This window comes from Pyxicephalus adspersus, chromosome 3 (assembly GCF_032062135.1).
Source record: "Pyxicephalus adspersus chromosome 3, UCB_Pads_2.0, whole genome shotgun sequence".
Taxonomy (NCBI): domain Eukaryota; kingdom Metazoa; phylum Chordata; class Amphibia; order Anura; family Pyxicephalidae; genus Pyxicephalus; species Pyxicephalus adspersus.
In genome coordinates, this window is record NC_092860.1 from 67,069,242 (window position 1) to 67,093,333 (window position 24,092).

General features: G+C 34.5%; 1 protein-coding gene across 1 annotated transcript in view; it reads left to right on the top strand.

Moving 5' to 3' along the window:
- The window catches only part of SSBP4 (single stranded DNA binding protein 4), a 256,151-nt gene that overhangs the window by 38,458 nt on the left and 193,601 nt on the right, over positions 1–24,092 (top strand). Inside the window, exon 2 of the mRNA XM_072405033.1 lies at positions 12,150–12,222. Within this exon, the coding sequence (XP_072261134.1) occupies positions 12,150–12,222 (73 nt within the window). The remainder of the gene's footprint in view (positions 1–12,149; positions 12,223–24,092) is intronic.

Sequence of the window (24,092 nt, forward strand, 5' to 3'; positions counted from 1 at the left end):
TTTAACCCCCCCCCGGCAGTATTCCCGAGTGTGGCTTGGAGTTAATTATAGGTACCAAAAGCGGTAACCCCGAGCCACACTCGGGGATAGCAAAGATCCTACCTACTCCCCACGATCCAGCCGCGTCCTCCAGCAATGCCAGGCCGGCTTCTGTGTCCCCTGGCATCGCATCCCGGTCGGTACACTTGGAAGGTGTGGCCTGGGAGAAAAATTATTACATTATTACATATTATGCTGTTAACACATTGATCACAGTAATAAAGTGATAAAAAATAAATCAAAATAATAAATATTGAATAATATTATTAAACAATAATATTGTACCCTTATTTGGACAGATTTCAGTGTTTTTGATTTGATTAAATTAATACATTAAATTTATTGTTATTATAATATTCTATTATTTTTTATAATTATTATTTATAATTATTTATTATATTATAATTTATGATTTGTGTTTCAAACTTTATCATACCCGGGAGTTATTCCTAACAATTACAGGACTGCAATATTAAACAACAAATTTCAGTGCAATGTACAATGTACCACTTTTGACTTAAAAATACTGACATAATCAGACCGCCAGGGAGGTTAACTGATCCAGGGTGTCCGGATGGTAGACGTATTACAAAAGGTTGTAGGTATTCATCAATCTCCAAATGATGGGGTGACCCTCTACTTTACCAAAAGTGCACAAGAGTTTAGAAGATCCACCATCAGTTAAAGAATGTTGGTAATGTAGGTGTCCTGTTATTAGGAAAGTCAAAAGTATTCTTGTCTATTAAATTTTCATGAAAATTGTTTGTAATGATATTGTAAAACTCCTCATAATCTTTTATACAGCTTTTGATACAGATTTTGATATTTGATACTAGTTATTGTTTTGAAGAATTTTTAAACAATGATTTTTAATGTTCTTTATCTAAAATTACAACTTTTCCCCTTTATCAGAAGGTTTTATAACAATTTCTTCATTATTTTGTAATTGCATCAACACTTTCCATTGAGTTCTAGAAAGGTTACCCCTGACTTCACTGTCTGAGTCATAATTTAATACAGGTAGTCCCTGGGTTAAGCGACATATGGACCACTCCTAGATACAAAACAGGGCTTCCTTGCTCCCTCATGTGCAGGACGAAGGCTTGGAGGGGGGCAGTTTGCATGACTTGCAGAAGAAATCTTTTGCTAATCACAGCTGAGGTTGTGGGTGATCCTAAGAGCTGAGCTGATCTGTAACATCTTGTAACCCTTCAATGACCAAGACAAACTCTGAAATTGTTACTTTTTGCATATCAAAGCACAGCTTGCTCCAGAAATTAATGAATGTCTAGGCTCCATAAAGTTTTTTTTTTTTTTTTGCTTTGTTTGTGATTAACTCACAGTGAGGATTTTATACAGAAACTGACACCACACTCCCTAATAAGATGTTGGGACAAATATCTGTCCTAATTGCATTTATTAAAATAATGTACTTGTTCCGACATACATACAAATTCAACTATCTATCTATGTCATATGAAACCCGTGGACTACCTGTACTTCTTGTGTCACTTGTACAAACCCGTAAATATAAATATTTGGGTTTTGGCATTGGTCAGGGAAACGTGTTGATTTTGGGAGGGCTTTTAAACAATAAAGAAAAAGAATTGCAAAAGACGTTTTTTTGGCAAAACAGAATAAAGAATATATTTTGCTTCAATAATCAATATATATTAATCACACATATTGAAGCGATATATATGTGTGTGTGTGTGTGTGTGTGTGTGTGCGTGTGTGTGTGTTTTGCCAAGAAAGCCTTTTTTTGCTCTTTCTTTTCTTTTATTGATATAACTAAACTAGGCTTGGCAATAATATGTTTGGTATACCACAGAAGGACCCTTCTTTGATAAACTATTTCTAGTGGGCTTTGAAACAAACCTCAGTTGTCGCTATTTGGGATTATTCACCTTCAGTGTTCTTTTTGGAGCTCTATTCTGGTTCACTTTCATTAAATAATTGCAACAAATCTTTTTAGGTCCCAAAGTTTTCTGACTTTGACTCTGCAAAATTTATAAAAGAATGCTCTGTTTTAGGAGTTTCTCTGTCATACAATACTATGTTAAATACATTTCTAGCAAATGAATGTGTCTCTTTTAACAACTCAAATGTATCAAATGTGCTTGAAGGGCAAAAAGACCTAATTGTAGCACTTCCATTTCTGCCTAATTAAAGAAAATTGTGATAGGTTAATGATATTTAACTATTTAGGTGGATTTGGTGAGTTCCTTGTGAAAAAAATTGATTCATAGTTCCTACTTTTTGAGGTGCTGTGAGATGTGAGATGTATTGTAGCCTAAAAAAATGGTGGAATCTTTTAGTCTAGCTACAATGGAGCTAGGGAAGGGTGTATGTGGTAATGTGACTGAGATAACGATGGAACCTCATCCTCACGTGATAATAGTGCATTCATTGTGCAACTTTATCTGTTTTGTGAACAGGGGTGCTTAAATAATTTTTTTTGCTATTTTTAAATTTGGGAACAGTAAAATCTCCTTTCTGTCTCTTAACTCTTTGTTTTCTTTTCTATTGTGATGTATTGGAATTGATAGTGATAGTGATAGTGTTTTCCTGAAAGTTTTAAATGTGTTTTTTTTTCTGCCAATTATGCTTTGTCTGCTAAGAAGGCTTTTTAGTCCTTTAAGAACTTTTTTTCTTTAGTAGACACAAGTTGAGAATTTAGCTTTTGTAAATATGTTTTGATTTCTGAATTTTTTTCATAAAATTTTTCAGTTGTTAAAAGATTGGAATGTTCAGAATAAACTTTATCTAGTTCCATCTAAATCTTTTGTAACTCCATGGTATGGTATTTGATGAATACTTGCATTAGTTGCTGCGAACAGTGCTTCAAAACGCCTTCCTATTCTTCCCAGTCGAAAAGGCTCACCTTTGGGAACTAACCAACTGGTATTAATCAAGTTGAAATGTGTGTTTTATACTGATTCTAGGTTTATGTTTTCTAAGTTGTTGGTATGTTATGAATATTTATGCCTAAAAAGTCCCATTAAAGTGAATTGAACTCTTGATGTAAATTATTGGGATGTGGTACATTTGGACAATAACTATACTATTTCTTTTTAAACAACACACACAGAAACTTGAATAACCAATTACATTTCTTTTTATAAATGTATCTACCCCTTAAACACGTATAAGTTACAATATCTCCTACCTAACAACAACAATTGGTTGTAGTAGTGCAACCAAAAATTTCACATTGTACCTTAGTGCTATAGCTCACAATGTCCTCACAGGTTGCAGGTTCTTAAAGGCAGTAACTGCAACTTTGCTCCTCCCCACCTTTTAATGTTCCCAGCCACACCACTTCACTGCGAAACACTTTTAGTAACTCCTTACTACCACCACTACAATCACCCCACGCAAGGACCCAAAATTGCCAGAGTTGTGCCACAACTCCTTACAGGATAGGTGGGAAGCTAATCTGGCTGGGACCTTCTTGAGTGCATCAACAGTCCCTTTCCTTCTACTACCTTTTAACCCCTTGTCTGCTCCACCCTTGTTTCACCTACAACCAATCTCCCCTTCCTTTCTTTTAAACTTCTCACCTCAACCCCTCTCTGTCTACTACCTATTTTGCCTAGTCATGCCCACCTTTCACTTACAGTCATTCCCATTCCTCCGGGTCCAAGCTTTTACGTTAGATTATCCATACATTTGAGTAACAGTTTAAATGTATGGGTAGGTAACACTCAAGCTGGGTTATCTTCAGATACATATGTAAACATTCATTTCACTTTTATTTTCATTTGAAACTCATTTTACAGTAAGTTTAGAGTTCATATTGCTGGAACAAACAATGTATTAGATACTGCACACTGTATTTTCTCCTAATGTGCTTTAAAGCTCACGTCTTTTTTATATGTTATCACAGTACTAGCAAAGTTGCAAAATTTGCATAAAAAAGTTAATTAATTTAATGTGAGCTTCCCACACACTTCATTAACCTCTATTTAATGCTGAAGTTGGAGTTAATTGGCCAGGTGTCAAAAATCTACATAATCTCTTGAAAAGATAAATGATTTCCTGCAGGGAATGGTCCAATGAAGTGTCTTTATTTAGGTCTTAATATGCTCCACAACTTCCAGCTTTACCTCCTCATAAGTGAAGCCTTTATGTGTTAGACACCCTGCCATAATACTTTAAGGCTACATGGACAGTTTTAAAAGTGCATGTAAATGTTCCTACCACCCTTATATGCGTCTTTATTCACTTTTACAAGCATTTTAAAGCTTGCCTTTAAACCTCTAAAAAACTCGCCAATGACGCGTTTTACCGTAGTTTTACATAAGCTTTTAAAAGATTTACTTTTATGCCTTTTACGGAATAAGTACAGGGGTACAAAAAAACCCTTCTCATTCCCTAAAAGAGTAAAAAATATGTGTAAAAAAATAAGACGAGACTTTATTGGTAAAGTAATTTATGAAATATGTGTGTTTTAAGTAACTTTGTTAAACTTTTTTTACAGGTTATCCCACAATGAAGGATTCCCATGGCTGCATTCATGACATGAGCACAGCCGTAAGACTCCTGACTGTGTGGGATCCCCAGGCACTAAAGGGCAAATGAGGACAATTCTCCCCATTCACCCATTCACCTCTAGTGCTGAGCCATCATGAGGGTTTTCCTTTCCTCAGCCAATCCTTGAGCGAAGCAATCAGTGGAGCGCTGCACAAGCGTCATCAGGGTTTCCCTTACCTAAGCCAATCAGCACTAGAGGTGAACTGGGAGACTTGTTCTCATTTGCTCTTTAGCGCCTGGGGATCACACTCTGTCAGGAGTCCCACGGCTGCATTCATAAAAAGCTTAAAAATGCTTGTAAAAGCATCAATTCAATGCAAGCTTTAATTAACCTTTTTAAGTGTTTATAAACATGGGAAAATGCCTCTATTTAAATCAATAGGGGTGTTTTTTCACGTTTTCCAGTGTTTTCCCGCTTTTACCCTGTGTTTTATTTTTGAAAACGTTGCAAGGGGTGTTATCAAGGAGAATAATGTGCCTTAAGGAAAGGCCCTGGTGTAATATAACCCATTAGAATGCATGGGAATTTCATTGTCTTATGGACTACGAGCATCTTCAAGCCCTCTTCCCCAGATCAGCATTGTCCATGGCCCTCCTTTTTCAGCTATTTGCTTTCCTTTCCTTGAGTAATCTAGTTGTAATGTCATGTATGGACATTATCCAGGTCAGAAAGCATGCTGGATCAGGATTCTTTAGCCTGAAACTGTATCATAAATGATAGAAATCTGAATTCATATTTTGCAAAGTAAAATTCTATGGTGTATTATGTAGTGGCTTTGCCTTTTATAGTCATGACGTTGTGAGAACATTGATGGTATTTTTTTATTATTTATTAATGTTTTTTAACTCAACAATTCTCCCGTTTGGTATGTAATAGGCTGTGCCTTTCCTACCTCTAACCTCTGTATGACTAAGGCAGTATATACAGAAAAAAGAGGGAGGGTTGGGTTAGAGCCTACCAATCCCTAAGTGTTATTCAAAGAATGTAAAGTTTTATGCCTACCCCAATCTAGTAATACTGTAAAAAAGAAAACAAGAAAGCTGGGATTTTCAGGCAATTAAGTTGACTGCATATATTATGCCATGGCAATTTTGCTCATACACAGTCCAAGCTTGCTGTTTTTATCCTTTGCCCTGATCCCAACAAACTTTCTTTTATGAATATTCACCCAACCTCACTTTCTGTGATCTAGAAGTCCCCTGAAGAAGCCATTTGAGGCAAAACGCGTCGGGACGCCAGCCTACTATTTCTGTAACAAATGTTCAGTGTTCACGACCAGTGATCATTATTGTTTAGAACGTCAATCCTAAAATACTCTACCCTCACAGCTGAGGGGACAGGACTTTATGCGATGGACTAATACAACCCCTTTTTAAAATGTATCATTGATATGTAATATTGTATGTTATATGGCTGTTAATATAACTGAGAATACAGTCAACCTAATTGCCTGAAAACCCCAGCTTTTCTTGTTTTCTTTTCTCCACTATACAGAAAGAAATATTGATTATTTTTATAAAATAAAAAATGGCTGAAGGTCCGCCACCAAATTTTTAATTTTTCAAAAAGGTTTACATTTTACTACATTCAAAATGTTGATGTGCTTCACAGCCTCTGTCACTGCAGGAAAGGGAAGCTCGTAGTTGCTGAGGTGGTGACAAATCATCAAATCAAGTGAACTATCATGTAAGGGAATAAGTACCAGGATTGGGCACACTGGCATGGTGAAGATAATTTGTTTCAAGTATAAGAAAGGATACACTGAAACCCATGACCTGGACTCCATGCATACATTTTAGCAACTGAACATTTTGTATTTTTGTAAATCCAGCCCTGAAAATGATATCATTCACATACCTCACAATACAGTACAGCCTAGACTAACAGGAAAGAGTTGACTTGATTTTGACTTGATCAGTTTTATTATCACTGATATTTTCCTGACCCACCCTGTGACTAGGCAGTGAAAGAAAAAGCAGCACACTGATGAGCTTATCTCTTATGGTACTCACGTTATTAGCATGTTGCTTGCACTTCAGGACACCTTTTTGTGCTGCTTCCCTCTCACCCTCTCATTTGGAGCTGAAACTGACAAATAGTTATTTTCTGATAAGGTGCAAAAAACACCTTACTGTTTATTTTTTGTTTTTTTTTATTGCATTGTCAAGATGGTTTACCTTCCCTTTTTATCCCGAGGAGATTAATCCGACTTCCAGTTTAGACATCAATCACCAAAACACTGTGGATAAAAACTCCAATTGGACCATTCAACCAACACTATTGTTAAACAATAGCAAACAAACAATATGCTCTCCAACAATTTTGTTACAGTCTTGGGCATATTGCATCCTATGCTCAGATGATATATTTATAAATGTGAGCACTAATGTTGTAGCAGAATGATAATTTTGGACTGATACACTTTGTGGTAAAGCTCACTTGATATATGTAATTCATGACACATTTTTCAGTACAGTGAGCACATTACCCATATTACTGCTTCGTCTCAACAACACAATATTGTTGGTTGACCCACCAGGTCCACAGTACTATCGCTATTAGATTACAATTCATACAGGGTTGATTTATTTTGCTTTATTTGTACAATAAAGTCTATGCTTTCAAGATTACAAGTGCTGCAAAATACTCATATTAAAGCTGGGGCAAAATTTTGTCTTTAATATAAATCATGTTTTTTCTCATTTGTGCAAGTTCATTGGCTTTTACCTGTGGTTTAATTTTTTGTATCTATTTAAAATGCTTTTCTGCTACTCCCATCAACATCTAATGCCTAAAGCGTAACACAGATAAAAACTGTAAAATCACAAACTCTTCAATGCAATTTTAGGTTGCATTTATTGGTCAGTCTCCCAGTGAGACCACTACGGAAATAAACTGTCCTTCCTTTTTGTGTGTTTTTTTTCTTGCAAAACGGGGTTAAATGAGATGAAAACACTTTGCTGACATATTGCTTTCTTTCTGTCAACCCCCTTTGATAATATGCATATTTTATTTGGCTATAGCAAAACTTAGAAAGCTCTATAATTATGTGTCTTTATAAATAAATATATATATATATATATATATACACACACACACACACACACACACACACACACACACACACAGTTAGGTCCATAAATATTTGGACAGAGACAACTTTTTTTTCTAATTTTGGTTCTGTATATTACCACAATTTAATTTTAAATGAAACAACTGAGATGCAGTTGAACTGCAGACTTTCAGTTTTAATTCAGTGGGTTGAACAAAAAGATTGCATAAAAATGTGAGGAACTAAAGCCTTTTTGTTTAACACAATCACTTCATTTCAGGGGCTCAAAAGTAATTGGACAAATAACTCTTTTTCATGGGCTGGTGTGGGCAATTCCTTCATTATGTCATTAATAACAAACTAATGCATTCAGGAACTACATGTTAAGTTTAGCTTTTCATGCATACATTGCTTATTTCACCAGTCCAAACCAGAAAGGATAAACAGAACATCATATTATTCAATTCATTTTCATAAACTATTAAATTTTTTATTTATTTAGTGCATGAAAATAAAGTTGAAGTTTTATTATACAAACAAGAGCCACAAACTTGCATCTCAATCTGGGAATCCTACTTTCTTTAGAAGACAGTTAAATTACCATGGTTTTCATTGTGATATACAGCATATTTTGTATTCTTTGAGGTCACTGTCCCTGTTTATCAAATTAGTATCAGATATTCTTCCCTTAATATGATTATTTTTTCACTCTATCTACAAGGCGCCAATGTGTTACACAGCACTGTACATTATATAGGGGTTGCAAATGACAGAGAAATACAAACAATAGCACACAGTAGAGGACCCTGCCTAAAATAGCTTAAAATCTAAGAGTTACCATAACCATTCAAAGTTTATATATTGAGTGTAACTTATTATATAAACTTTGTCATTGGATGCAGCATGACACACATATTGCTCCTGGGAACACAAATATTACTCTTTGAATTAGCTGGTACTATAGTTTATTTTACTATATTATTTTGAAAAAAAGATGTATGCACCTTGTGTGAGGAACCGTGTTAAGAGGCAATTAGCTATACACATGTGCTAACAAGGATCATGCTAAAAGAAGGAAGCAAAGTGACATGAACTCATCGTTGTGCTGCAGTTCTGGATAACTGTCCTTGAAATTTTTGAAAAGTGTTTGCAAACAGATCTAATCCATCATGTCAAAATTCTTTATAGTGTCAGTTGAGAGCACAGATGTTTCATTTTTTTTAAATTTAGGAATGTTAGTAAAACTCATTGCATTTTAGTGTACACTGCTTATCGCTCTACCTGAGACATATCCATCGTGCTCTGGATAAAACAGATGTGGTATCATAGGTTTAGGTTTTCTATGTAAACTTAGTATGGCAGACCTTTTTATGTAACATTGTTTGAAAACTTTCAACAAATTGTTTTGATGTTAAATCAAGAGTTTATCTTTTAAAAAATAATCTTTTTAAATGAATATATTGAAAATTGTAATTTGAGAAATATAAACACATAAAAGACACAACTGCAGACATATAATTCCAAACACACTCAAGAATCCATCCCAAACTGACGGATGTATGGGCAATGTCAGATATGTTTTTTCCTTGCCTTCACAAATCAGATTAATAACTAACCTGCAAAGGGACATTTGGATTCCCATTTGATACTGCAGACCTGCTTTATTCTTTTTTCACATTTCATTTAACATTTGGAGGCCTTTCTTTGGAGTGTAATAAATAAAAAAAATATATTATTTGGAAAGATAAATACTTAACATGAATTCTATTGTTTATAATATTATTGCAAATAAAATTGGTAAAAATATGTTTTGTAGTCCATTTGACATTTTGAGTTTTATTATTAATACAGGTAGTGTCCAGGTATGAGATAGAGACTGTAGGTTTGTTCTTAAGTTGAATTTGTATGCAAGTCGGAACAGATACATTATTTTAATAAATGCAATGTTTAAAAAATGACAGATGTTTGTCTCAACAAATTATTCAACAGCGTGGTATCAGTTTCTGTATAAAATCCTCACTGTGAGTTATCACAAACAAAGCAAAAAAAAAACTTAATGGAGCCTAGACATTTATTAACTTCTGCATCAAGCTGTGCTTTGATATGCAAAAAGAAACAACTGCAGTTTGTCTTGGTCATTAAAGAGTTACAAGAAGTAAACATGCTCATATATACATTTATGTAGTCGACGTTTTGTCCTTCGGACATCGTATCGACCACAATTTCAAAAGACTATATAGATAACTCCCATAGTTTTACATATAATTCTCTCTTTTAATTTAGGTCTAACCAAAATAGGGAACCTGAAATGTGTCTTTTTGGGAATAAATCCACTTACACTGTCCACAGTCTCCACATGCAAGAGTTACAAGATGTAGCAAAAAGCTCAGTCCTTTCAAGTCTCCATCCTGCACGCGAGTAAGCAGGGAAGCACCGGTCGTATCTAGGAGTCGTCTGTATGTCGGATGCCCCTAACTCGGGGACTACCTGTAACTTCTATAATGAGCTAGTCATTATACATAATGGTATTTAAATGATTACTGCATAGTAGAATAAATAAAATGCACTTTATGACTTGAATATCATTTGCTTAGTTATTTGCATTACGTATTCCACAGAATGATTGGTAATAGACATGGATCCACGAGGAAAGGAAAACTTATTTTCTGATCTAGTGGTGGAGATGAATTCCCTTAAGGTCTTGCACCTGTACACTCCATGCAGACCGGAGCATTTTTTTACATTTCTGATATGGACCTGTTTATTCAGCAATAGTGCCATCTTTACATATGATACCAACAAGGCTTTCTTTTGGTGACAATATGTAACAAATACATATACCTACAATATACCCTTTTTTCCTCTTTGATAAATGATTAAAAATGAATTTTACTGTTGATAAAATAAATCCCCTCCATTGTAATTAGTAATACCACTTTAGTTATCCATGCTCCATCTGCCAACATAATTACATTGACAACCTCATATGTTGGTGTGCCAGATATCGCCCAACGTGTGACGTGAAGATGTCACCAGCCATCAGGTTTAAACTCAGCGACCATGGGACACATTGATGTCACTTTCTGTTTGGCCGAGCAGGAAATTAGAACGTTTGTTTCTGTTAAGTAATGGCTTTCCCCAACTCCTGCTAATATGCCATTCTCTTTCTGATATGTGGGACCGGACCTTACATTGTGGGAATACACATCTCATTGGAGTCATCAAACTTATGCAGTGCTCTTCATGCTAAATTGTTGCTTTAGTGAGTACACCCAGGGCATTTTGCATCATCAATCCTTATTCCTCATGGAGTAGTTATTTTGATCTTTTTTTCTGCAGCTGTCTGGGCTAATTTCATTGGAGGGTGCCCTATAATTAACATTCCACTTTATACCACTGGATATTACATGTACATACTGGCTCACATTTAGATTGTATGTGTTAATGAGTGTTAATATACCTACACACTACAACTACTGTAATATCATACATAAATAATTTCAGATTGGACTATGGTGTGATTTATTGTGAAGGAAAAAGCTAGATTATGTTTATTATTCATCAGCAGGACAATTTGACAAACTTTGTGTACGTTTTAGCTGGTTATAATGATTTAACTTGGCTGTTTGCATTTCCTGCAATTGATTTCCTGTTTTATTTTGTGCTATTCTTTTGTGGAGGGTTTTTTGCAGTGCTACTTATTAATTTTTTGGTCTTGTGTATGATCACTTTTCTTTGTGGGTACAGCTTTGGAAAAACAGTAGTGTCAGTATGGGAAATAGTGCTGGGAGTGAGAAACCTAACTTAAATTAACTTCAGTTGAATGGATGCTCAATACTCTTCCCTAGGGGCTAGGTTGGATACCATCCCTCTGAAATTGTTTTCATGTTGTTATTAAGGTCTTGATTCTTCTGACCACAGGACTAAGCTCCACTGATGCTCTACCATTATTATTGAGAACACTTATATTGACAGTTCCATTGGAGTGCTGCAGCTAGGCAAGGTGAATCCAGGAATATCAGAGTGAGGGTGGTGATGAGGTTATTGGGAAAGGGGAGAAGAGCAAGTCCCTCTCACTGTGTGACATGCTGTAACATAATATGCAACCATTTTCACTGTTGACTGCTCCTCTCCCAGTAGAATGTGGATTATTCCCTGTTCCATTAATTAGTTCAATAATTAGTTAATTCTGGGATAAGAGTGGAGAGTGTCTGGAAATGAGTGCCTCTCACTGCTGAGTACTTTGGGCACCATAACAGGAACTAGGCCTTATATTTCATAACTCTGTGGTCACACCACTGGCATAATTACTTTTCTTGGGCTTCTAGGTCTGCCTGTGCCTCCCTGATGATTTGTTTGGTAACTATTATACATTTTTATGTTTTCTTGATCAAGTTAAACCTTTTATAGTATACATCAGTGATACTTTTTGAATGTATGGTTTTGTATTGTTATTATTATTATTATTATTATTATTATTATTAATATTAGTTGTTGAAAATACTTTTTTTATCTTTTCAGATTAGCTTTATATGTGTATGAATATTTACTGCATGTAGGAGCCCAGAAATCTGCACAGACTTTCTTGTCAGAGGTAAGAAGTTTATCATCATATAATACTTTGGCTTAGCCTAGCCTGTGCATACTGAAAGATTATTTTTGTAAGTAAAACAAATTGTTGATTTAAATAAATTATTAAATATTCAAAAGATGTGAAACTACAATTATTCCACAGTAGAGTTCTGATATGATTCTCAAAAAAAAAAAAATAACTCAATATCATGAGACTACACTTTTTTAGGGGCAACCCTTTTTTCATATCGCTTGATAAAATAGCTTCATAAAAATGTAACATGGAGTTTTTTTTCCAATGATGTACAATTGCTTTACCATCATAATAAAAAAGAAGACCAGTACGATTTGAGTTAGGGCCCTCTCTAACTGACCCAAGGAGGCAGAAATGTACTGGCCCAAAAAGGCAGAAGTTTATGTAGAAATTCTGCATTTTTTGACAATTTTAGGAATTATGGATGAAGTCCAAAAGGATGATTGGTCTGTGTATTCCTGCAAGGATCCAATATATGATGCCTAAAATTGGATAGGACAATCTCTTGCCGAAATCAGTTGTTGAAAGGGACAGTTCTATATGTTCTCCCTGTCCAATGGGGAATAACGTTGATACACTTGGATGTACAGATACAGTCATGAAGAGCTTAGTTGTAAGGAACAGTCAATTATAGAGAGTTTTAAGGGTATACATTTGGTTTTCCTTAAAAAGCTATGAAATGGAAAACAAAACTAATATGAAAAAATAATTGTAAGTTTTTTTCTATTTTGTGTTACCTAACTAGACTAGGAGTCATTGTTTCTCAAGTTTACTTTGTAGCTGTACTGAAGAAATTGATAGGAATAAATGTGTACAAATTTTCTTACTGTGAATAATTTCATATGTACATTTGAATCAGTGTACTGCAGTGCTTTATTTCTCATAATTGTAAAGCCCACTTTACTTTAAAAGAAAGTGGTGTTTTTTTAATCCCTGATGAAAGTTGGTGGTATGATACATTGATATATGTTGTGGTACACATTAGCATTATTAAATGTCCTCAGGTATAGAGCCATTTCTTTTTTTTTAATTTTTGGTTTAAATGTAAAGAACACATCAACACTCCAATGAACTCCAAATACAAAGGGGTTTAAGGGTTCCTTAAAAATGTTCTCCATGTATTGGAGATGAAATGGTAAATAGACCATACATATATTTTTTTTTTTACAAAGTGCAAGGCTGCATAAGTGTTTTCACTTACAAGTGTATCTCCCGAAATCACTGCTCAATTAGCTATCCTGCTTATTTATTACCAAATTGAAAGTTTGGGGCTACATATAGCCCCGTGCAAGTTTCAACTGTCTCAGATAGTAAATTCTGACAGCTTCTGCAGTGAATTCACACAGAAGAAAATATATATAAAGTAAATAATAATAAATAACCAAAAAAGTAAAAAAATAAATAACAAGCCTATTTGTTGTGATCAAAAAATCATAGCCTGACTTGTCTTCTTGTAACTCGAAACTTTCATTGTTTTATCTAGGCACAATCATCTTGTTCTATTTTATAAATAATTATGTTTTAATAAATCACATTTAACAGTACATATGGGAATAATACTCAGAACCTCAGTTATGTGATTTTTATGTTAAATGGTGTTTTACTAATGTTAGTGCTGGCACATGGAAGAGATTAAAAGGAAACATTCGGGTCACATCTTATCCAGATGTTTAAGATAAATGTATTACGCCCTCTTTTTGTCCTAAATCCTGTCTAATGCATCAGTATTGCAATTGTTATATAAGGCGAATATCTCTCCATCTGTGAATGTGCAATACTGCATTTACAGGAACATACTTTACTGTACATACAGCATATTGCTAGAATTGTGATAAACTATATTGGCAGGCTATGAAGATTGCAGTTTATTTATTACTGCTTGCTTTGCCAGTTTGCCGTGTACTTCAGTCCTAAATGCTATTAAATTCAATTCTGAGACTTTCACAGCTTTGCCAATACCCACAGCCCTGTCTGGCATGTTTTTTCTCTGCTGCAGTTAACTAACATTAGCAGGTTTTCCCCCCACCCCCAGCCTGTGATTGGACACTGAGATGAGAATCAGCTGACTCCACCTGTTACCCTGCCCTTTTCCCCACTGCAGTCAAACCAGTTGGTTCCTTATGCTTTTTTTGCTTTCTTAGGTATGAGAAGGACGCTAAAAATAGGTATTGATATTGCTTGCAATAGATATTTGAATGTAGTAACAATAACAAAACTTAATTTATTTGTGTCTTCTATATTTAGTTGGAGCTAAGTTTAGGTTTTTCCCACCTTCTTTATACATTTCTACACTGGAATGCTAATTACAATTTCAAACATCATATTTCAATATAGTCAATCCTATTTACATTTAGTTAGTTTAGTGAATGTTGTGAACAAGCTATTGTTGCAATTTTTTGGATGGGTGAAGTCAGCAAAAATTTGCCTTAATCACTAAGCTAAGTAAAATATGTCCCATGCAAGATAGGATTTCACTTTACTATGTTAACGGCCTATATTCCTTTCTTTTATTACACAGCTCAAAAAAAAAAAAAAAATTTCATTTTCCAAGGATTTTACAATATATTTAGGGTATTTCAGGTCTGCTAAATCCAAAAATGACATCAGTTTTATTGAATTAGCTTTAGTTCTTGTGATACAGGAATTGGATTAGACGATTTTTACCAACAACAAATGTTAGCAATAACATAATATTATCAATTTTTATTGACACCAATGTTTTGCATTTATAATAAATGTAGCAATATTTTCTGGAACGTTCATTTGCCTTCTTTTTATTCATACATTTTCTTTTTTTACATAAATATGAGTTCTTACCCTAATGTATTTTGCTACATTTGTGGTGAATATTCTCAGCAAAAAACAGAGAAGAAACATTACAGAATTTGTGAAACAAGCGTATCTTGCATATTTTGGTATAAAACTGGGGAACCAAGATAACTATTGGGCTTCTTATATGGTATGCAAAACTTGTGTAGAGTGTCTACGTCAGTGGAGAAACGGAAAACTGAAAAGTTTGAAATTCGGTGTACCTGTGGTATGGCAAGAGCCCAAAAATCATCATAATGATTGGTATTTTTGTGCTGTGAATATAAAAGGTTTCAATCGTTACAAGAAAAACAAGTGGGAGTACCCTGATTTGGAATCAGCAAGACGACCTGTGTCGCATGGTGCTGATGTTCCTATACCAGTGTTCACTACAATCCCTGATATTCCTGTATCCGATATGGAGGATATACAGGGGTTGGAGTGTAATCCAGGACTTAGCAGTGGAAGTGAATATGAAGGAAGTTTTTCATAAAATCAGCAATAGTTATTATAATAATTATAATAATAATAACTGAATAGTTTATTACGTAAGTCTGTTAAAACAAGCACCGGAACTTTTAGCATCCAGGCTAAAAGAAAAGAACTGTCTGAGACTGGAAGTTAAAATAACAGTTGATAGGACTAGAGATGTGACACTCCTACCATATTTCAGTGAAGATGGAGACTTTGTGTACTGTTGTAACATCCCTGAACTACTAGCCCAAAAGGGAGTACCAGAATACCGAGCAGAAGACTGGTGGCTTTTCATAGACAGTTCTACTTGAAGTTTGAAATCTGTTTTACTGCTTAATGGCAACTGCTATGCATCAATTCCAATTGGTCACTCAACAAAATTTAAAGAAGAATATGAAAATATCAAAACTGTTGTACAAAAGCTTTGCTATCATAAACACCAATGGTCCATATGGGTTGATTTAAAAATGGTAAACTTCCTACAGCAAAGTGGATACACAAAGTACCCATGTTTCATCTGCTTGTGTTATAGAAGAGCAAAACAGGATCACTGGAAAAAAGTAACATGGTCTCCAACGGAAAACATGAAAAAAGGTGCAGCGAACATCATTAACGAGCCAATGATTGACAAGAAAAAATCATTCTCCTTCCACTACACATAAAGTTGGGATTAATGAAGCAATTTGTTATAGCTCAGAAACAAGGATGGTGATTGCTTCAAATACATTTGCAGATTCTTCCCTGGATTGAGTACTGAAAAATTAAAAGCAGATATCTTTAATAGACCCCAGATTCAGAAAACTAATAAATTATTCAAATTTCACAAGTTACATGACTGATACTGAAGCTTCTGCCAGGCATAGCTATGTCATGGTTCTCAAGAACTTCTTGGGTAACCATAAAGCACAAAATTATGAAGATCTTGTACAAAACTTGCTCTTGAACTTTAAATAAGTGGGTGCTACTATGAGCATAAAGGTACATTATCTCCATAGCCATTTGCAAAAATTTTCAGTAAACCTTGACGATTTCAGTGAGGAACAAGGGGAGAGGTTCAATCAAGATATAAAGGAGATGGAAGAAAGGTATCAGGGCAGATGGGATAGACACATTATGGCAGACTACTGCTGGAGCCTTCAACGTGATTGTCCTGATCATCAGCATAAAAGGAAATCATACATACTGAGTTTTTCAATGACTTCTTTGTGATTAGTTCTGTGAATATACTAAATATAGAATATATTGAAATTAAGTATTTAAAAAATTTAATTTTGTTTACGTAGGCAAATCTAATTTAATTTTGCTTAATTTTCATGTTTCATTAGTTTTCTATGATGTTATTATTGAGGTCATTATTTAAAAAACTAGAGCCAATTTAGCAGTACCATATATTAACCAGTACCATATATGGAATCTGTGCTTCAAACATAACCTAAAACGATAATCATTTGTTTGGCAAGAAAATGTTTGTTGACAAGTGTTTTCGGTAACCCCATTGCGGACAATCACAATCACCCTTGTAATGGGCATTTTGGGTCCCTTACTAGTTCATTCTAGTAACCAAGCTTTGTTGAATGCTTAGGCCTTGATTCATTGATCCTTGGTAATCAAGTTTAGTAAATTCAGTGGCCCTGATTCATCAATGAAATCCGAGCTCGCTGGACGCGCGTACTTTCATCAAGTGCTTGGATGTTATGCATTGATGTGACTTTGTAATCCTCATTATTGTTAGTTTCATCTGTTGCTGCAATGTTTTTGTGCCTGGTTTGTAATGCCAGTTTGGGTAGTTTATCAATTGTTCAGCAATGTGTCATTTTTTCAAGCTCGCCAGTGTAAAGCTGCCGGAGATGCCCGGCTCCGGCCGCGAGCTCATTCAGTTGCTGAATTGCGCGACGGCTTACGATTTCGGATCACGAATACGAATGCGCGAGCGAGCTTCCGATTTTGCTTGATGAATCAGGGCCAGTATGTTTTCCTTTTCAGTTTAAAAATAGGAGAAGAGTTATTAACCATAAAATGTGCTAAATTTTCTTACGTTATAAAAGAATTTAAATCTAATTTTTAAAAAACGCTGGCATGCACTATTAGGACAGAAGAGACTTTTAAATCTCTTCTGTCAAACATGATTCCTCTAGCCTGTCTGCACTCTGTTTTGTTATGTGCAGCTCAGGCTATAGTCCGCGCATGAATCTGTGGCAGGACAAAGTAACTCCCCTGCACATCAGCAAAGGTTATATCACCCCAACACATTGGACTCTGAACCTGGAAGAAGACCAAGTGGAGATATAAGTACGAGAGACCACGGAGAGCATCTGTTCTGAAGTTGAATGTGATTGTAATGCAGTGACAAATATAAATATCCATAATCAAATGTATGCACCATAGTGTAAAGGGTTGAATAACATACTTGAAAAGTGTTCAGAGGAATGAAAAGATAAGGTAAAACAGATACAAAATAAAGCAAATTATATATATATCAGACATGCCTTGTGTTCCAAAGTGTAAATGGTCAAAAAACCTAAATAGCTAATAGACATTAATGGCTAAAGAAAAACTGTAAAAGCCTCATCATCATGACATCACTGTTTTAGTGCAATAGGTGACAGATGTGCAACAAAATGTCTTTTGTATGGGTCTTTTATCACTTAGATATGAATTTGTTAATTGCAGTACAACATTTGCACATTTCTTAAGTGACCTTTTTGAATCTGGTATTTACAGAACTCTTTAGTGAGTATCCTTGTTTCAGTTATGTTGTACTTTGTAGACAAAATATTTTGCAATTAGTTCTAAAGAGGTAACCATTTTTCTGTAGGCATAATTTTTCAAATGTTTCTGACAGGGTCATACAAACGGATTTTAGCTATAATCCTCAATATAAAAATATTCAGTTCATCGATTGATTTCTCCTTGAATTCTCCTTTGTTAACTCATGTTACTAACCACTGTATGTAGATTCCTGCATTTTATTTTGCAGAAATTTGCATTTGTCTTTCCAAAAAATATGCAGTGGACGGTGATTAGCAGCAGTTGATAACATGGGGAACATCCTATGAGTTTGACATCGTAAAACACTGGAAAAGACCTCATGCAGTACTATTTGTAGTTTGGGCCATGTCCTTGATCAAAATTTACTTCCTGAAGAAGCCATGTTGTCTGGCAGATATATTTAAATCACAAAAGTGGCATAATAGAATTATATACTGGGATGTGTTAGTGAATTTCATATGCAACCAACTGCAGAATATTTGTTGTGCTTTTTAAAACAATATATCATTGTGTGAAATATATAAAGCATATCATAAATACAGTCATGAAACATATTATTGTAGATTTGAACTGTTAACTCTGGTGTAGATTAAATAAAGAAAGCACAAAAAACACTAACTTCCTTGACCCAGACACGACTTATTTTTTGTTTAATTATTTTGTCACAAAAAAGGTCATGTAGCAGCAAAAATATAATAATATGATATTCAATAAAAAAAAGAGAACTGGAAAGTCTTCTTTAAAAACATTGACGAAAAGTAACATTTATGTCACTAAAACTTTGTTTAAAAAAATTGCGCCAGAAAATCTCAAGCTACTAAAGGTGTAAACTTTTGGGATGACTAAGATCCCTTCGGTCTGTGTAACTTTAAGCCTTTCTGCATTAATCAATGGTTAACACCACTGTGCAATACTTTACTACACTACTGCTTTGATGGGAAAAATGTCACTTTGTGGAAAACATATTTATATTGTCATTACCAAAAACCTTTCTGTAGCTACTGATCAAAAGTACCTTAAAAATTTTTTGTCTATGCTTTTGCATATTTTTTAAATATCTTGCTTGATGGGCTTGATTCATTTTAAGCTGCAGCATTTCAGTGTGATTGAGGTTAGGACAACTGGGTGAATTAGTAATGGAGAAGGATCATTGCATTCTTGCATATTATAACCTATTGATCTAGAGAGAAGGATCAAAGTGTTCTTGTATATCATAGACTTTTGATCTAGAGTGTCCAGTTGAATCCAGTTACATTTTGTGTGGTAATAGTTAAATATACTATTTATTATAAGTCAGAAACAATTTTAGATGATATATGAATCAAGTTTTTTTGCAATCATTTTCTGCTCATGATTGTAAAATAACGTGAAGTGATAAATGTACCTAGAAGAAACAATCTGCACAATTGTTGCGTTCTGCTACAGAAAAGACCCATTAAAATTTGCTTTCTAAAGGTGTAGAAGTTACCTTCCTGAAGCCTTCTAAAAACCTAGAAACCTACTTGTATTGAAAATTCTTGTTGTAGTTTTTGTGTTAAAATTGGTATACGATAGTGTTCTGTTAGAGGTCTCAATGTTGCATCTTATTCAAAATGTCTTTCAGCCAATCTAGAGACACAAATTATTATTATTATTATTATACAGTATTTATATAGCGCCATCATATTACGCAGCGCTGTACAAAGTCCATAGTCATGTCACTAACTGTCCCTCAAAGGAGCTCACAATCTAATGTCCCTACTATAGTCATATGTCATTAATATAGTCTAAGGTCAATTTAGGGGGAAGACAATTAACCTAACTGCATGTTTTTGGGATGTGGGAGGAAACCGGAGTACCCGGAGGAAACCCACGCAGACACAGGGAGAACCCGCAAACTCCATGTCATATTTGAAATTTTGGTTTTGTTAACACACTTGATGTCTGCTCTTCTAGAATAATGATCTCTTGGATGGATTTATTAAAGCAGAGAAGTAAATGTTACTAATGAAGGATCAGTTAGAAGTCCTACTAATGATTACTATACTATGCTTTACAGATCATTATAGTCCATTACCACACTACAGTGCACTTGCCAAGGTGATCATTTGCTAAAGAGCTGGACAAGTTTTAGGCAGCAGGTCAATGAAACTGCTAATCCAGATGCATGTTTTTCCATTTGGTCTTAATCCCTTCCTGCTGCTTCTAGGCAGAAATTATTGATACTAAGTGGCTGTTCACTCATTATAATTGAGGAATGAATCATTTAAATTGCACTTCAACTAATTTGGGATTTGCAAGATCTCCTCTGAGTGCGTGGATTCATTTTAATGGAATGCAAGCCAAGTGATACACAGGCAGAACAAAGGTACAACAAATGTCAGGATGCAGTTTTTATGGTAGTGTGACTGTTGACAATCTGTAGGCATGACGTAGATGTGAAGCAATTCTATGTAAATATTTAATCAATAACAGTTGTACAGTTGTAATAATGTCAAAGTATACATAGATTTACCTATTTACTAACTTTGCATGTAATGAGTTTTCATGGAACATTTTATGTAGTATATAAAAATACCATAAAGAAACATACTAGGTATGCAATGATCTGGATAAATGAGAACCTTCACTGGCAACATAAAGGAAACAATCTTGAATATACTATACAAGGCTAATGAAACCTGATAAAACTAAATATTTGTATAGGAAATGTAATGCTTTGATTTCTGTCTTTTTAACTTTACATACTATATTCACTGGCAGAGTGGAAGCTATACAATGGCATGCTTAATGGAGTGAGAATCTTTCACTTGTATATACTATATTTTATTACTTTTTTATTTTGTTGTGAAGTTTCTAAAATTACATTGTATATCAATATCTCCACAAATCATATACAACTGTAGAAACATTTCATTTTTAAAAACAGATTTTGAACAAATTACTTCAAAGTAAAGACTTAAAAAGAAATCATACAAACAGAGTTTTTCAATGACTTCTTTGTGATTAGTTCTGTAAATATACTGAATATAGAATATGTTGACATTAGGAATTTCAAAACTTTAATTTTGTATACATAGGCATATCTAGTTTAATTTTGCTTAATTTTCATGTTTCATTCATTTTCTATGATGTTATTATTGAGTTCAATATTTCAAAAACTACAGCCAATCTAGCAAAACCAATACCATATTTGGAATCAGTGCATCAAACATAACTTAAACCAAACATAACCTAAGACCAACATGTCTACTAATTGGTGTGTTTAGATGTCCTTTCTGAAATAAATAAATGTGTTCATAGATTCTATTTTCCCATGGCTGTTTGGTCTTTCCTACATAGAACTGATCACACTTACAGGTGAGCAAGTATACCGCTGCTGATGTTTGGCAGTTAAAACATATTTAGAATACTGAATTGAACCATTTGGAAGTATCTTTTCTTTGTTTTTTATCCATCCACTTACATTGGTTATAGTGTTCACACCGAAAGGTACCTAGTACACTGTCTACCCTAATAGGTTGTTCACATAGATGACTATGAACTAGCCTATCTCAGAGGGATTTGGCCTATCTGAATGTAATTGTAGGATCCTTTGAAACATATTTAGAGAAGACATATAATGTTTCTCAAAGTTTGATTTTTGTTAGTATATGCAGATTGTGGTTTCATTTTAGGAGTAGGAAACAACAGATTACTTCTATCTTTTTCTTTGACTTTCTGATTTTTTTGCAGAACCTTTAAGTCTTAGTCTATATTGTAATATGAATGTGCTTCAAATTCACAACTATTCTCATCCAAGCGTATTTGTCTAAGCCGCAAATATTGGCTATAGGGAATACTGTGTACTAATGAGTGAGGATGGAATCTCTTGGCATGTATGATTGTATTGCCAGCTGTAGATTTTCTATATAGGTTGGTCGATAATGTATTAATTAAAACTATAATTGCACATCATTTACACAACTGATGTTATTTAGCAATTTGTATTTGTGGATATTACTAAATACAAACTACTAAAAGAAAGTTGAGAAAGTGAATATACAAACATGTATATTCGATCAAAAATGGTAAAGTCATGACCTCCTTATACCATCACATGGGAACAAAACATAATTACAGTTTAGATGAATTAAAGTTTTTAGTTTTAGAATGGGTAAAACATGATCCCAGAGGAGGGTAGATCCATTATTAACGCAAAAACAAAGTAAATGGATTTAAAATTTGAAAGTGATGGTGGACGAAGGTCTAAATAAAATGATAAACTTTAAGTCTTTCTTATTCAGTACTAAAATCTATTTTTAGACAATAGAATGTTTCACCTGCCTTATATGATTAATTGAGATATTGGTATACGTTAGGCCTTTACTTTGAAGTATTTTGTCCAAAATCTATTTTTAAAAATGAAATGTATCTTCTGTTGTATATGATTTGTTGAGATATTGGTATACGATGTAATTTTAGAAACTTCACTACAAAATTAAAAAAAAAAAATAATAAAAAATATAATTAATAACACTGCACAACAACAATTTTGCTACTGGGAATAACCCATGTGATTGAGTGTGCTCATTCCAAACCTGAACTCGGAATTTGCCTATCATATACAGATTTTACGTTATAGGTGTGATATAGCTGTTCCAATGGTCAATAATTGGGTAATGTATTTTTACCTGAGAACATTATAACCGTTGCAGCTACCACTATGCCTACTGTGGCCTCAGGTGAATCATGTCCTCTGGTGGCATGCATGTTCCAGCAACAGCTGGGCATGTCTGGGCATGTTAGTGAGCTGATATCAGAAATAGTTATATAAGACGAGATGGACAAAGGGCTTGTCTCTAGTAACCATCCTATTGGATAGTACAGCTAGGCCATAGTAAGTCTGTTTTGAGCTAAAGATGAGTAGGCGCAGTTGTGTTAATTTTTGCTACATTTGTGGCAATTATACCCCTTGTAAACAACGCAAGAACCTAACCAAGAGGGTGAGATTTGCTAACAAGTATTAGTTTAGATGTGAAATTGGAGATCAGGAATAAAGCTGGGCACCTCATATCTGGTGTTAGGTGTGTTACGTTGGCCTAACACAATGTTTGAATGGGAAAAGGAATAAAATGCCTTTTGCTGAGCCTATGGTTTGGCGTGAGCCAAAAGACCATCAATCGAACTGCTACTTCTGTATGAGTAAAATTGCTGGGTTTTCAAAGAAGACTAAGTCAAAAATCGTCTATCCTGATTGTGAATCTGCTCTCAAGCCAGTGCCACATGATGCAGAGAATCCAGTGCTAGTCCCACATACATCTGTTGTTACTGACAGTGACATATCGGATGAGAAACAGGAGGATGATGTCGATTTTAATGAATGTTATGAATCCCAATTTGCAGAGGGTAAGCAACATTTTATAAGCCAATCAGATTTAGATGATCTAGTAAGGAACCTGTCTTTGTCAAATAAGAAGTTTGAACTGTTAGCCTCCTGATTAAAGGAGTGGAATTTGCTATAAAAAAGAACGAGAACTTCACACTTTCATGATGGTCACACAAGGTTCGCAGGTTATTACAAGCTGGAAAACGACATTTGCTTCTGTACCGACGTGAGTGGTCTGATGATAGAGTTAGGTTGCGCATACATACCAGAGCAGTGGAGATTGTTCATAGACTCGAGCAAAACAAGTTTGAAAGGCGTATTGCTGCATATAGGTAACAAAAAACCATCTGTTCCTCTTGCTCATGTCAAGGTAATGAAAGAGACATACAATTCCATGGAGGTCATTTTGAAATTGATTAACTATTCATAACACAAGTAAAACGTTTGTGGTGACCTGAAG